General features: G+C 43.5%; 1 protein-coding gene across 1 annotated transcript in view; it reads right to left on the minus strand.

Annotated features, from left to right (window-relative positions):
- Positions 1–14544: 14544 nt before the first annotated feature.
- Coq2 (coenzyme Q2 4-hydroxybenzoate polyprenyltransferase) overlaps positions 14545–16105 on the minus strand; it is a 21288-nt gene continuing 19727 nt past the window's right edge. Inside the window, exons 6-7 of the mRNA XM_013020146.1 lie at positions 16012–16097; positions 14545–14651 (exon numbers count right to left, since the gene is read on the minus strand). Coding sequence (XP_012875600.1) covers positions 14646–14651; positions 16012–16097 — 92 coding nt within the window. The 3' untranslated portion in view covers positions 14545–14645. The remainder of the gene's footprint in view (positions 14652–16011; positions 16098–16105) is intronic.

Raw genomic sequence — 16105 nt, forward strand, 5'->3', positions numbered from 1 at the left:
GGCAGAGAGATAAACTAACAGGGCTCAGCTCTAGTAGGGCAGAGTAGGCACTGAAGGATGGATGTAGAGCTGAAGAGCAAAAAAGTTTCCCCCTTCCTTCTTTTCTCCCTCTTTCAGTGGTAAGAGTGAGAACTGTGTAGCTCAGGCTCACTTCAAACTTGAGACATAAATGGAGGCTAAAAAGGTAGGTATAGTTTGCTTTAAGCCATTTAATTAACAACTGCATGGACTTAAATGTTCATTCTATTAATTCTTTTCTGGATAGGATAAGTTATATCTGTAAGCTAAGTTCTCTGAAAGTAAAGTTAGGGGATGAGTGATTTTCACTTGTGACTTTTTAGAAAAAGGGAGGCTGAGAAGTGCCTTTAATCTGCACTTGTATGCTGGGACTTATATAATAGTATTTGAAAAGTTGGGCCTGGTGGTGTCCCAGAGGCATGGCATGAGGGGGCTGAATGTGATCTGTGATCAGTGAGACCACAGAGCCCCTAAGTAGGCTGAGCTAGAAAACAGGATGTGGGATGATTGTGAAGATTTTTTCTTCTAATTTACGGCTATTTTAAAGGTGATGTATGGAGGGATTACAATTATATGAGTGAGGTAATGAGTACATTTCCTTTCAGTTTCTTCCCTTGCCTCCCAATGGTGAAGACATTTTATCATTAGCAGGGAAACCCAGAAAAAGAGGGAGAGGCAGCACTTGTGATACATGTTTTAGAGCTGTCCACAGTCTGAAAGTCCAATTACATGCTTCAACCTCACAAACCCAGAGTGGCTGAGGCATAAGGGCCTTGGGATAGATGTCAACTCAGTCCTTATGTGTTCTTGGCAGCATCCTGCTGCTGTCTTGGATACAGCGACCTGTCTCATATATGGATGGCTAATATGCCTCTCTCCAATCCAAACTGCTTTGAGCTCTTGACTGTAGTGGCAAATCACCCATTTTACCTTTTCTACCTACCCTCTTACCCACCTGTACTACTTCAGCCTTTCTACAGTCAGGAGAAATGGAAAAGAACTAAAATAATTCTATTAAGTTTAAGCTGCCTATTTTTTTTTTTTTTGTGAGTGTGTGTTAGGCGTTGTCCCTGAGCTGATTATAGAGGTGATGTACAGAAGGGTACATTTACATATGTCAGGTAGTAAGTACATTTCCTTTTGTAGTGTCATCTGTTTTCTCATGGGAGATCTCCACTCAGGAAATCTCAGCCTCTTGAGCAGCCAGGAATACAGGTGCGAGCCACTAGTACCCAGCTTTAAGCAACAGCATGTGTAAATTAACCTATTCTCCTGTTTCCACTAATCATGAATATCTCTAAGATTTTTATTGAGTCTAAGATTAGTTTGATTTTTAGCTTCCATCAACTAACTAGAAAATGAAATAAAACTGAAAGACATTGCAATTATCTCCCTCTAACTGGAGCCAGGGTTAATATAAAAAAGATTTTTTTCTTTGTCAGTCATGGGGCCTGAACTCAGGGTCTAGATGCTATTCCTGAGTTTTTTCCTTGCTCAAGGTAGCATTCATTACTCTGAGCCACAGCTCCACTCCCAGTTTTTAGGTGGTTAATTGGAGATAAAGATCTCAGCCTCCTGGGTAGTTAGGACTACAGGCATGAGCCTCCAGTCCCCTGCAGAAAGTTGTTTTTAAGAAAACAGAAATTAATATAGCTTTAAATAGTGTATCTCTTGATAGTGTGAAAATTAGACAAAAATACAGGTAACACGTTTCCTTAATAGAGAATAGAGCTCCCGGTCTTCCCTTTCCCTCCCTGTGCTGCAGGTGACAGCTGTGGCTACCATCCCCAGTCTAAACACTTCCAGTGGCTCAGTGTTTGCCGAATAAACAGCTAAATAGGTTTTCCTATGCTTTTTTCTGGCATACTTAAGGGCTTATGTTTGCTGCCTACTGCTGTCATCGTTATTAGGCAAGTTAACACTTACTGCTGCTCACCACCCATACAGACATCACTTCACTGCCCTTGAAAGCCAGGTAAGTCAAGCAAAATATATTTGGTCTACAACTACAAATGTCAAAGCAGGGTGGGGTAGGGAGGGAAGCAATGAAGAGCAGAGACAGGAAACAAGAGTGGTATTTGGTGGCAAGTTTTGACAAGAGTAGCTAAGAAGAGCCTCTCTGAGGGCAATATTTAAGAGATCTGAAGTGCAGAAACAGGACATAATTTTCACTAAAGAAAAAGTGAACAGCATATGCAAAATCCATGGGGGTAGGACGCTGGCCAGTCTGACTCAGATGTTGAAGTAAACATATGTTTACTTCAAAACATATGTACAAAACATATGCAGAAATGCGGCCAGATCATGGAGGCCCAGCAGATAACAGTGCTGAGCGTGAAGTGAGAGGCCTGGAGAGATTCTGGAAGGTTCTGGGTGGAGGGATGAACTGACTTATGCTTTTAAAGAATTACTCCAGTGGCTGTGTTGGAAACAATGAAGTGGGTAGGAAGGAAATAGTTATTTAAATAATCTGTCAATGTTTTACAAATTGTTTTGATGGGATAAAGAAATAGCGATTAAAACCACCCCAGGTGACTGCTTATAGTGGTCACTGTGATTGCCCATGGACGGAATCTCTCAGACAAGTCAGGTTTGGTAACAACATGGCTATAATATGTAAAAGTTTTACTTGCTATTTAAATTATTATAAAACACAATGTAATATTTTCCTAAATTACAGCTTTTAGTTGAGGGTGATGGTTACAAAAAATAACAATATTCTCCAATTTTCCATTAGACCTTTTTTCCCCTAAAAAAAGTTCATTTTCCTACAGATCAAGAAGACATTTATTTAGATAAGACACATATCAGGTTTTCTCTAAAGTGCTAAAACTCATCCAATTCCTACAACTTTTATAAAAGGCAAAAGAATGTATCGACTTAATCCCAAAGAGCCCCTAATTTTTGAGACGAGAGACAATTTTGCTAGGAAACAGTTGAATTACTTGAATCAAGGAAAATATGCTCTAAATCTTCATCTGGTTCTTCTTTAACATATTGTAACTGGCTAGTCATTCAAATCTAATAATGTGGCTATAAGAACTCAGAATGTTTTTTAAAAAAAAATTTCAAAAATCCCAAAAAAAACAATTGCCAAATTTTCGTTTTAAGGGCCGAAGAAAATCAAAACCCGGCAAAATCCGGGGAAGGGCCCCGCCAACGAAACTCAACCCCAACCCAAGGGTTTTAAAGAACAATGGCCTAAGAAGGAACCTGGAACCCAAGCCGGGCCTGAAACCCTGAACCCCCCGGTTCCAACTCCCGAAAGCCGGGAATAAAAGGGGGGTAACTCCCCCAAGTCAATGGCCAAATTCCCAATCCAACGACCTTGGTTGGTTAATTGAACCGGCCTCCTTTCCTTCCAAAAAATTCCAAAGAAGAACCCCAAAAAAAAGAACAATCCCAACGGTCCGCAGGAAGACAAATGTATACAAACAAAATCCAGGAAGCCAGATGGCCACAGACAAAAGCCAGAACAGAATAACACAATGCAGCATGACAACCGAGCACACACACCAGGCCAAGCACAAACAAAAAGACAAAAACAAAGAAACAAATAGTATTTAGTTATAGAATTTTAAATAATGAGAAACCCTTCTTCTGTCCCAAATTATCTTCCAATATTGAAAAACCTATCATAATTTTCACTGGGAAATATCTAAGCTGTTTAAATTTATTAAAAAACCTCTGGCTGATAAGCTTAAAAAGCCAAATATGGCATGTTTTTGCTTATATGTGGAATTAAGATCTGTTGTAACAATAACAATAAAGGGGGGCAGTGGGACAGGGAATCAGAGGTACTGGTGATGAACATGATCAAGGTACATTACATAATACACACATCTACATACAGGTATATGTTTACATACACATATATGTATACATATATATGTATATATGAAGGTATAATAAAACCTGCTAAATACTAAATACTGTTGGATGAAAAGGGAGGCATAAAGGGGCTAAGGAATATAATAGTGAGGGTGAATTGGATCAAAGTACATTGTACGTACTTGGAAATATCACAATGAAATTCCTTGGTATAACTAATGTACACTCATAACTAATGTACACTCATAAAAAAGAAAGAAAGAAACAAAAAACCCTTTCTGGCTGAGAAGCTTGAAAATGCTTTGAGAGGCAGGAGGTTACTTTAAAGGACGTTGGTGGCTCATGTCTATAATCCCAGCTACTCTGAAGGCTGAGATCTGAAGATCACAGAAGCCATCCTGGGCACAAAAAACTGGAGAGTTAATCATCAAAAAGCCAGAAGTGGTGCTGTGGCTCAAATGGTAAGAGAGCTAGCCTTGAGCACAAAAGCTGAAGGACAGCACCTTGGCCCTGAGTTCAGCCTTAGGGTCAGAACAAAAAAGAAATGATTTGCTCCAATGTCTAATACTGACATCAAAGTTGATAGGACACCACATGTGGAAAATCCCCCACCTGTGACTGCATAAGAAAGGCCGGTGCGCTAAAAGTATCAGTAACAAGTTCGACAAGAAATGTACTCACTGCCTTACTTATGAAACTGTAACAGCTATGTACATCACCTTGACAATAAAATTAAAATTTAAATTAAAAAAAAGAGCAATTGAGCCCTCAAGTTACTTATGTTCAATAACACTGTAAACAAATCAAATGTTTTACAAAGAGTGTATGATTAAGAATTAAATCTAGTAAAACATACAAATTTATAAAAGATGCACACAAAAAGGTTACCTTCAGGCTACAGGAATAACTAATATATAAAATACAAATGTTTTGTGCTTAGACTAAGGTTTCATTCCCCCAAACTGGGGGGGAAAAAAAAACCCAAAACAACTGTAAGGAAACGCCCACTTTGCTGGCCTAATCTCTGCCCTCCAAGGCAGCACTGTGCAGCATGTGAGGCACCTCCCACTTCGGGTCTCAGATATAAAAGGGGCCTCCAAAGAGTCAGATGGCGCTATTTTTTCCCTTTCCTCTTTAGAACAAGGCCTTGTCAGCTCTGCTGGCAATAAATCTTTTCTTCTACTTGACTTCTGTCTGTGTGGTCTTTTGGGTTACTTTGTTTGGGTTACTTCCTACCCAGGTTACATTTTCTCCTTCATTTGTGGCCCATAGGGGGATAGGCTCCCGGGTGGATTCGCTCCCTCCCCCCAGTGACTGCCAGCAACCCCGGGACCTAACCCCCGATTCTAGGCAGACCCAAAAGACTGCTGAGCTGGTTTCCTAGTAGTCCTACCCCTAGGTAAGTGAAGAGTCTAGAGGCTTAGATTTCACTGTGCAGGCTCTGTTTCTCTCTCAGGGAGCTTCAGGGCCCACCCCCGAAAAACTTGGCCAAGTATCTAAGCTACATTTCTGAGGGCCTCCCTGGAGAAACGTGACAACATTTCCCACCGTTTGTTTCCCACTTTCTGAGCCAAATTGCACTGTGTAGGATGCTTCGCAGCAGCTTCTGGTTCCAGATCACTTACCATGGCCAGGACACAATCTAATATTCCTGACATTCCTCAGGCCTCCCCCTTGGGTATTCTCCTAAACAATCTAGAAGTGCTTAACCTTGAGTCTGACATTGATTCACAGAAGCGAATGCATTTCTGTACTGAGATCTGGCCCAAATACCCACTAGACAATCAGTCCACGTGGCCCATTCATGGGACACTGGATCCTGATATTATAGAGAATCTATCCAACTTCTGCAGGCGGTTGGGCAAGTTAAAGGAAGCTAGCTACCTAGATGCCTTCTCTTTCTCTCCTTCCTCTGAAACTTCTTCCCGAGTCCTTGCATTCTCCTGCCCAACTCCTTCTGGCCACAAGTCCACGGGCTTATAACCCAGACTCTCTAAGTTGCCACCATTTCGAACATGTGGGGGCAACAGCCCCTTCCACTGCGCCCAAGGAGGTGGGACCTCTGTCAAAGGGGGTGGGACTTCCTCCAGAGGAGGTGGAACTTCCGCCAGAGGTGGCAGCCCCCCCAGCCCGCCGGTCACCTGTCCCCGCACTCTCCGCTCGGCGCCATTCAAGGCCACGCCGGCCCCCTTCGGCACCCCTTCCTCTCCCACAGGACAAAAGCGCACCTGGCCTGGCCACTGCCAACCAGCTGTCTCAGCTGAAAGACGTCCTGGAGGCTGCTGCGTGCCTGACGGAAGCATTGAGTACCACCCTTACCCAGGCCCAGAGCCTGCTCCAGACCAGAGTTCTCCCGTTCCGTGAGGTGGCAGGGGCTGGTGGCATAGTCACAGTGCGCACGTCGTTCTCATTAAATGGCCTAGCACAGATGGGGACGCGCCTGGGACCTTTCTCCGCCCATCCCACTGCCTCCATCAAGGAGCTGCGGCATGTGCTCCTATGGCGTGATGCATACATCATCTTGAGTGATACCCTTCTACCAGGGCAACAGCGGGATGCTTGGGAAAAGGCCCGCCGCTAAGCAGATGAGACTCACAGGACGACCCCCATCACCCAACAGGGACTGAGGCAGTGCCAGACCTGCAACCTCACTGGGATTACAATTCCCCGGGAGGTCACCGAAGGCAAAACCAATCTATTGCCTGCATCATGGAGGGTCTCAAACAGGCAGGCCCCAAAGCCATCAACTATGACAAAATGGCCACGGTCATACAAAAAAAAAAGAAAACCCATCTGTCTTTCGGGCTCAGTATATTAACCTAGACCCCAAGTTTGTGGATGGAAAACTCTGTTTAATGACTCATTTTATTAATCCGCTCCAGACATCCAGGATAAGTTAAAAAAAAAAAAAAAAACTAGACAGGGGCCCTTAACACCCACTAGTGAGGCTAGGGAGGCAGTCTTTAAGGTGTATCACGGCAGGGAGGAAAAGGCCAAACAGCTCAAGTACTAGATGCTAGCCAAAATCTACCAACCCCTTCCCGACAGGATCCATCGGAGACCTGCTATATCTGTGGTTCAAAGGGGCACTGGATGGAAACCTACCCCTCCCCCCCCCCCAAGAAGCTCTGCTACTGATGTGGCCAGCCAGGCCTTGGGGCCCAGCCTGCCCACAGCCACGTGAGCCAAACTGACCATGCCCCAACTGCAAAGTTTGAGGGCATTGGACTGTGGACTGTTCATCATCCTCTCCGGGATGGCGGCCATCTACTAAGGCCCCAATTGCTCCCTCCTGGCACTCTGGGACTGGCAGCCAGAGAAGACTAAGGCAGCCCTGGCCTCCTGGCCCTGACCACTCCTATCACTGAGCAGGAGCCCAGGGTGACAATCATCCTTGCAGGTAGGATGATCTTGCTTTTGGTGAATACAGGTACTATGTAATTGGTACTCACTGAGTTCCATGGCCGTCTACCTAGCTGATACCTTCATAGTTGGGTGGAGGAAAAACCTTACAACCTCTTCCCCCCCACCCCTCTGCCCTGTCATTTTTCATTTTTCAGGAGTGACCGTCACTCCTTCCTTATTATTCCCCATTGCCCAGTTCCAATGCTGGGCAGAGACCTTTTGGCCGAATTTGGAGCCTCTATTACCCTACTACCTTCCCAATTGGCACAACAGGATACTGATTTGGCCTGCCCCGCAATCTCTTTGTTGACGGCTTTAATAGGCTCACCTAGAAACAGCTCAGAATTCCCTCTGAGGTGGACCCCAAGGTGTGGGATACCCACAACCCCTCTTGCTAAACACCACCCTCCTATTCACATCTCTGAGGGACCCCCAATGCTTCCCTTCACAACCCCAGTACCCTGTCCCTCGCTGCAGTCTTCTGGGACTGCAACCAATCAGAAAAGACTTACTAAGAAAAGGTCTGTTATGCCCCCACTGACTCTCCCTATAATACTCCCATTTTAGCAGTAGCCAAAACTAACGGTTCATTCCGCCTGGTACTGGACCTTCGCCTTATAAATGCTGCTGTTATCCCCCTACACCCTGTTGTGCCCAACCCCTATACACTGCTTTCCACAATTCCAGTGATTGGATTTAAAAGATGCCTTTTTTACTATCCCTTTAGCCCCCGCCTCCCAGGACCTTTTTGCCTTTATGTGGACTGACCCGGTCACCCAAACCTCGACTCAGCTCACCCGGACTGTGCTGCCGCAGGGTTCCGGGATAGTCCCCATCTGCTTGGCCAAGCTTTAGCAAGGGACTTAAGAGACCTAAATATAGAACCATCCATCCTTATCCAATATGTTGATGATATTCTCCTCTGCAGTCCCACCAAGCAATTGTGTTACAACCATACGGTAATACTTCTTAACTTTCTGGCCTCCTGGTGATATCGAGTCTTACCCAATAAGATACAGGTCTTTCAAAAATCTGTGACTTATCTGGGTTTTCAACTCACTTTCACACACAAGGCCATCTCTATCCCCAGGAAACAATGATTACTAAATACCCTACCCCCTCTAATAAGTCGGAGCTTCTTTCCTTCCTGGGTCTAGCTGGCTATCTCGGGTCTTGGATTCCTAACTACTCCCTTCTATCATGCCCCTTATATGAAGCAGCTAAAGGGCCACCAGAAGAAACCCTTTTATCTCCATGCTCTCTTATTTCTCCCTTCAGAAGACTGCAACGGGCCTTATTACAGGTCCGAGCTCTTAGGCTGCCAGATCTTTCACACCCGTTCTTTCTGTATGTAACTGAAAACCAGGGTTTTGCATTGGGAATTTTAGTTCAACAGATTGGACCTTCATTTGTGAAAATGCCTAGACCCCCACCACTAGGGGCTGGGCTCCTTGCCTTCACGTTCTAGCCGCCTTATGTCCTGAAACAGGAGTTGAAAAAACTAACCTTTGGTGAAAACCTTACCATCTTCTCTCCCACCATCATCTTTCTGAGTTACTAACCTATAAGGGTTGTAAACTATGTCTCCCTCCCGTATTCTCTCCCTTCAGATGTTGCTGGTAGAGGACCCACGCTAACCTTCCAGTCGTGCCCTCCATTAAACCCCTCTACCCTATTAACCACTCCAGATACAGAGACCTTACCAGCACACTCCTGTGTGCAGACTCTGGAGGACCTGCTACCTTACCCAGACCTTATTAGTGAGGGGCCATTAAAGGACTCACAGTTCACCCGGCTCACTGATGGTAGCTCCTTCCTTTGGGAAGGCTCACAGGTAGCTGGATATGCTGTTGTGTCAATCTCTCGTGTCGTGGAGTCTGGCCCTCTGCCTCTCCACACTACCAATCAACAGGCCAAATTAGTAGCCCTAACACGGGCCTTACAATTGGCCTCGTGACATTCCCTGACAGTGTATACAGACTCTAAATATGCTTTCTATACCATCCTTTCTTATGCAGCTATTTGGAAGGAACGAGGCCTACTAACAACGAAGGGAACCTCAGTAATAAATGGGTTCTATATTACTGACCTCTTAAAGGCCCCTTTCCTCCCCTCAGCCTTCGGCATAGTTCATTGCAGGAGCCACAGGTCAGATGACTCAGTAATAACCAGGGGAAACAACCTGGCCGATGAAACTGCCAAGCAAGCTGCTATATCATCAACACAATGGGCAGTAACACTGCCAATAATAGAGGATCCTGCTCCTCCCTCTAGGCAGGACATCTTTAAATACCTTCACCATCTTTTCCACCCCCAGATAGGGGCCTTAAGGGAGTTCCTAAAAATGGGACCAAAACACAATTCCTCACGCAGCTGTCACAAACCTGTGAAGTATGCCAAATACAATGTGCGGCCATCTCCCTTCCCAACCCATCAGGCTCGAGGTAACCTCCCAGGAGTAGATTGGTAAATTGACTTCATCCATATGCCAACCGACCACAGGTACTTGCTGGTGCTGGCAGACATCCTTATGGGATGGATAGAGGCATTTCCCACCACCAAGAAGGCCTCCTCTGTGTCTCAGCCATTCTTATAGGAAATAGTTCTGCTTTGGCCTGCCTGTTTCCATCCAGATGGACAATGGACTGGAATTTGTCTCCTCCGTGACCAGCTACTGGCCAGGTCTCTAAATATCTCCTGGTCTTTCCATATTCCCTATCGCCCCCAGTCCTTGGGAAAGGTGGAACGTGCTAACTGCTTCCTTAAGCAAACGCTGACCAAGCTGTCCCTTGAACTACATCTAGATTAGCTAAAGCTTTTACCTTTAGCTCTTTTCTGCTTAAGAGTCTTGCCAAAAAAAAACCCAACATTAAGTCCTTTTGAAGTTATGTATGGCTGCCCACCTTTGCCTTCCCTATTTCAGACCTCGGACTCCCCTTGGCCCCCCTCCCCTCCCCTCTAATGTTTTCCCCTCTCCTTCAGCACCTGCGCACTTTTCTCTGTTAGTATGTGGACCAATATGAACCTAAGCCCTCCACACTGCTCTCCGAGCCTTCCATCAAGGCTGGGGACCTAGTGTACATTTCAAGAAATTACCTGCTACGGGCACTTAGTTCTACCAAGCTCTCTGCTAAGTGGGAGAGACCCTACTCAGTAACTCTACTCCCACAGCTGTGCAGGTTCAGGGCTGTCCACATTGGATTCACATCCGGCATGTTAAATGTCATGTGCCTGATGGACCCTCATATACATCTGAGCCAACCAGACCCCTATCTCTACAGATAAAAAAGGCTGGACCCGGTCTTCCTCCAGTCATCGAGGAACCAGAGGACCCTGCTATGGACAAGTAACACCTTCATAACCATCATGACCTTGGCCAACTTCATGTATAGTACCTGGCACCCCTTCTCCTTTACAGTGTCCCCCGCCCTCAGCAATAAGTAGCTCCATTTGCCCATATTCCCTGCCCAGTACTGTACATATTAAACCAAAAAGGGGGAAATGTAAGGAAACGCCCACTTTGCAGGCCTAATCTCTGCCCTCAATGGCAGCACTGCGCAGTAGGTGAGGCATCTCCCACTTCCGGCCTCCGATATAAAAGGGGCCTCCAAAGAGCTAGACAGCGCCATTTTTCTCCCTTTCCTCTTTAGAACAGGGCCTTGTCAGCTCTGCTGGCAATAAATCTTTCCTTCTACGTGACTTACGTCTGTGTGGTCTTTTGGGTTACTTTCTTTTCTTTTCTTTTTTTGGGTCCGGTTGTGGGGCCTGAACTCTGGGCCTGGGCGCTGTCCCTCAGCTCTTCAGCTCAAGGCTAGCACTCTACCACTTCAGCCACAGCGCCACTTCAGGCTTTTTTTCTTTTTGCTTATGTGGTGCTGAGGAATCGAACCCAGGGCTTCATGCATGCAAGGCAAGTGCTCTACCACTGAGCCACCTTCCCAGCCCTTTTGGGTTACTTTCTTTGGGTTACTTCCTACCCAGGTACACATTTTCTCCTTCAATAATAACCCCCCACCCCCCCAAAACCCCCAGAATTTCAGACAAGGAATACTAAACTTATATCTAGAAAGTTCTTTCTTACACAGACAATCTGAAGTCTGCTATCTTGGAACACCTACTTGCTGGGTCTAGCTTTATCTTTGGAGCAGTCTCTCCACTAATAAAAAGCTGCATTTGGGCAGGACAACTCCTTTTACTAGGTGAGTTTTATAATAACCAAAAATGTAGTAGCCATACATTTACAATCTCCCTCATATATCACGAGGGCATCCAGAGACCCAGAAATGAAGCTAGTGACCAGAACATACACTTTCCCTTTTACCAGAGTAACCTTGCAAATATACCAAGAACTTTTTTTTTGTTTTGTTTTTGGGTGCTACTCCTGGGGCTTCAACTCCTGGGGCTTCAACTCTGCCTGGGCACTGTCCCTGAACTTTTTTTTTGGTTGGTTGTGGGGCTTGAACTCTGGATCTGGGTGCTGTCCCTCAGCTCTTCAGCTCAAGGCGAGTGCTCTACCACTTGAGCTACAGCGCCACTTCCGGTTTTTTTTCTTTTTGCTTATGTGGTGCTGAGGAATCGAACCCAGGGCCTCATGCATGCAAGGCAAGTGCTCTACTACTGAGCCACCTTCCCAGCCCTCCACATTTATTCTTTAGCAGTGTATTTTAGTAGTTTAACAGTCACAAAGTTGTATAGCCACCACCCCTATGTATAGAGGAAATATTTAGAAGAACAAACATGCAGATATATTACAATTAATATATATCAGATATATTCCTGAAATAACAAATTGATTAGAAGCAAACATGGAGGCCACATCCAAGTTAAATACTACTGCTAAAATCAGTATCTAGTTCCAAGTCTGCACGCCATTCTGTTTCCTATACTCATATGACTTTAACTACACTTTAAATATATTAGGATTAAACTCAACTCTTAATACACGTAGCTTCTTCCTACCTTAAGAGTTCTCAAGTCTCAGTATTATCTTGTACATTTAGTTTCAATCTTGCTAAAATCATGTATGTATAAAAATGCTCATTAGCCAGGTGCTGGTGGCTCATGCCTATAATCTTAGCTACTTAGGAGGCTAAGATTTGAAGATCATGGTTCAAAGCCAGCCTAGGCAAGAAAGTCCATGAGACTGTTATCTCCAATAAACCACCAGAAAAACTGGAAGTGGCACTGTGGATCAAGTGGTAGAGTGCTAGCCTTGAGCTGAAGGATAGCACCCAGGCCCAACACAACAACAAGCTCATTATACAACCATGTCCATCACACATTCCACTTGTGTTTGTTTTTGTTGGTCCTGGGGCCTGAACTCTAGGCCTGAGTGCTGTTCCTTAGCTCAAGGCTAGTGCTCTACCACTAGAGCCACAGAGGCACTTCTGGCTTTTTCTGCTTATGTGGTACTGAGGAATCAATCCCAAGGCCTCATGTATGTGAGGCAAGCACTCTACCACTGAGCCACCTTCCCAGACCTCCACTTGTTTTTTAAACATAATTACATATTTGCTTATTTGTTATTATCCTAAAGTAGTTGTACAAAGGGGCTTCAATTCAACATGTCAGTTTCTGAGTACAATGCATCTTAATCAATGTCACCCTTTCATCATTTTCCTCCATCTCTCCCAAACCCACCTATCCCCTTAATTTACCTAGTTCTATTTTCACATACACACTCTCTCTAATCCTGTCTGATTTATTCCTTTCCTCTCCCATTAGTCCTTTCCCTTTAAGCAAAGAGAGGTCTCACACATTAGCTAAGCTCTACCTCTTGAGCCACAAATACCCAGATCTTTTGCTTGCATTGTTTTTGACATGGGTCTCTCTAAGCAGGGCTGGCTTCAAACATGGGATCCCCTACTTACGCCTGTGTAGTTGGAAGGAAGCAGGGAGTCAGTGCCTCATGGGAATCAGGCAACCCTAAGACCAAATCCTGACGTGGCCATTGCATCTATGTGGTGCTGGGCTATATGACTTCTCTCTGGACTTGAAATAATAAAAAATTCCTTTCTTAAAAAAGGGTGAGGGATTAAAATTGTGTATGACCACATCCAGCTCAAAGCCTTGAGGCTTGAGCTCAAAGCCTCTCTCTCTTTGTCTTTTTCACTCACAGCTAGCACTGTACCATTTATGTCACATCACTTTGCTTTTTGGTGGTTAAATGGTTAAATTGTCACAAACTTTTCTTCCCTGGCTGGTTTCTAACCAGTCCTTAGATTTCAGCTTCCTGAGTAGCTAGAATTATAGGTGTAAGCAACAGGTACCTGAAATAAAAACTAGGTCTTGGCAATACTCTCACACATAGCTGCTTGATCTTCTTACCCCCATAACTGTCTTTTGAAATTAGGATTGTGTGGTACTATTGGTGGTTGCCTGCTGAACTTCAAATGTATTTGCGGGCAGACAGCTTTGTAATGGCTTTTGACAGTCATATTTAAATTAAACAAAGTTAAGTATGTGTTTAGTGTAAGTTTTCTCCTTTTAGATTGCAATCACTTTCAGGGTGTAAGCTGTCTCTTCAAGTCTCTGAATCACAGTCTCCATGAGTATGTGATATTTTATTGAAGAAGTGAATCTAAGTGAAGCATAACTTTTTTTGTTGGCTGGTCATGGGGCCTGAACTTTGGGCCTGGTGCTGTCCCTCAGCGTTTCAACTCAAGGCTAGTGCTGTACCACTTGAGCCACAGCGCCACTTCCAGCTATTTCCGTTTTTGTGGTGCTGAGGAATCAAACCCAGGGCCTCATGCATGCAAGGCAAGCACTCTACCACTGAGCCACCTTCCCAGCCCCGAAGTATAACTTTTCTAATCACTGACCCCAGACTTTATGGTATCTCTCCTAAACTACTGCCAAGCTTCACTTTGGAACTGAGGCTGATTTCAGATCTCTTTCTTTATATATTACATATAGGCAATGAAGTGATGAAAACAGGATGGAGAAGAAAACAGGATAAAATCCACACTGAAATTCAAGAAAAAGAAATTCATTACATCATGGAACATTTTTTTCTGGAGATGGTCTTGCTATAAAGCTCAGACTGGCCTTAACTTACTCTGTAGCCCAGGTTGGTCTTGAACTCATGATTCTCCTGCCTCAGCCTCACAAATTCTGGGGTTTTAGGCACATACCACCATGCCTGGCTTTTTGACATATCCTTTAAGTAAATAATTGAGAATAGACTGCCCTATTTTAAAAAAGTACTGATAAAAATATTTTTTAAAGCTCATGAATCTATCCATACCTCCCTAAAAGGTAACTAATTGCAATGATGCATGTGTCAATTACTTTAATTTTGGCAATCACTTTATAATGAAATATCAAATCATGGGAGCATGGCTAAAGTAGTAGAGCACTTGCTTAGCATGCCAGAGGATTGGGTTCAATCTTCAATACTGCAAAAACAAAAGTAAAAACAAAAGCACATTACTGGGTTAGAGGTATATCAAGGAAGCTAGAAGTACAAGGCCCACCAAAAAATAACAGCAACAAAAGAAATCCCCCTAAACAAAAAAATATCTAATTGTCACACTACATAAACTTGAATATAAACAATTTGGCAAGTGCCAACTGTACCTCAATAAAGCTGGAAAAAAAAAGTATAAATGGAAAAGTAACTAGTGGGTTCAGAGCTCAGTTTCAAACCCACTGTCTCTAGATTGTTACCTTAATCAATACATTGTCTTGTCTCTCTGTGTGTACCTCTAATCATTGTCTTGGGCAGATCTTTTTTTTCTTGATTAGAAACATTTCCCCCAATTTGACCCATTCTTTGTCACAGTCATGCTAAAATGGCATGAAAATGTTTTAACTCTGTGTCTGTTTTGGTCTTATAAGTCATTCCTGAGTTTCACAGTTGTAAATAATAATATTCTAATCATTAACACTTCATGAATATGAGTTTTCAGGTGAAAAGTTATGTCAATCAAAGCATACAAAGGCATTCCTAAAATTAAACTTATGACAAAATAGTACCAAGAGCTACAAAATGTTTATATCTTTCACTCAGTAGTACTAGTCTTTAAAAAATTCTCCACATTTTCCATCAGTAAAATGAAGATTATTAGCCCTTTCTGTGTAGGCTACTATGAGATTAAACTTATATTGCTAAAATATTTGAAACAGTGCTTGCCATAAAGTAAAAAGCATTTTAATGCCTATAAATAAAACAAAATAAAACTGTAAAAAAGCATAAGTGTAAGTCATAAGCCAATTTTGGCTTTTTGGTAAACACATATAAAACATAAAACAAATATTGTTCTTCTTAAGATTAAGAAAAAATTTCCAGGGCTGGGAATGTGGCTTAGTGGTACAGTGCTTTCCTAGCATGCATGAAGCCCTGGGTTCGATTCCTCAGTACCACATAAACAGAAAAGGTTGGAAGTGGCTCTGTGGCTCAAGTGGTAGAGTGCTAGCCTTGAACAAAAGAAGCTCAGGTATAGTGTCCAGACCCTGACTTCAAGCCCAGACTGGCAAAAAACAAACAAACAAAAAAAACAAAAACCCAAAAAACAAAAAACCAGTAACACAAAAAAACCCACACACACCAAAAAAACCCAACTGCCCTTAATTTGGTACTTATTTTAAGTGTTTAGAAAACAATACCTAAAACTGAAAGAGGGTGAAGGAGGGGGTAATACTTTCCAAAAAGAAACGTCCTTATTACCTGACTTATGAGATGGAAACCCCTTTGTACATAACCTTTATAATAACAATAAAAAAATTAATTAAAAAAGAAAAACACAACTTCTTTACCTGATGGGCATAGATGGTATCATATATCAGTGTCCACATAACTCCAGAAAAGTAAAGAGGCAAGCACACAGATGGATCACAGGAACCCTTGATA

This window comes from Dipodomys ordii, unplaced genomic scaffold (assembly GCF_000151885.1).
Source record: "Dipodomys ordii isolate 6190 unplaced genomic scaffold, Dord_2.0 Scaffold49, whole genome shotgun sequence".
NCBI classification, from domain to species: Eukaryota; Metazoa; Chordata; class Mammalia; order Rodentia; family Heteromyidae; genus Dipodomys; species Dipodomys ordii.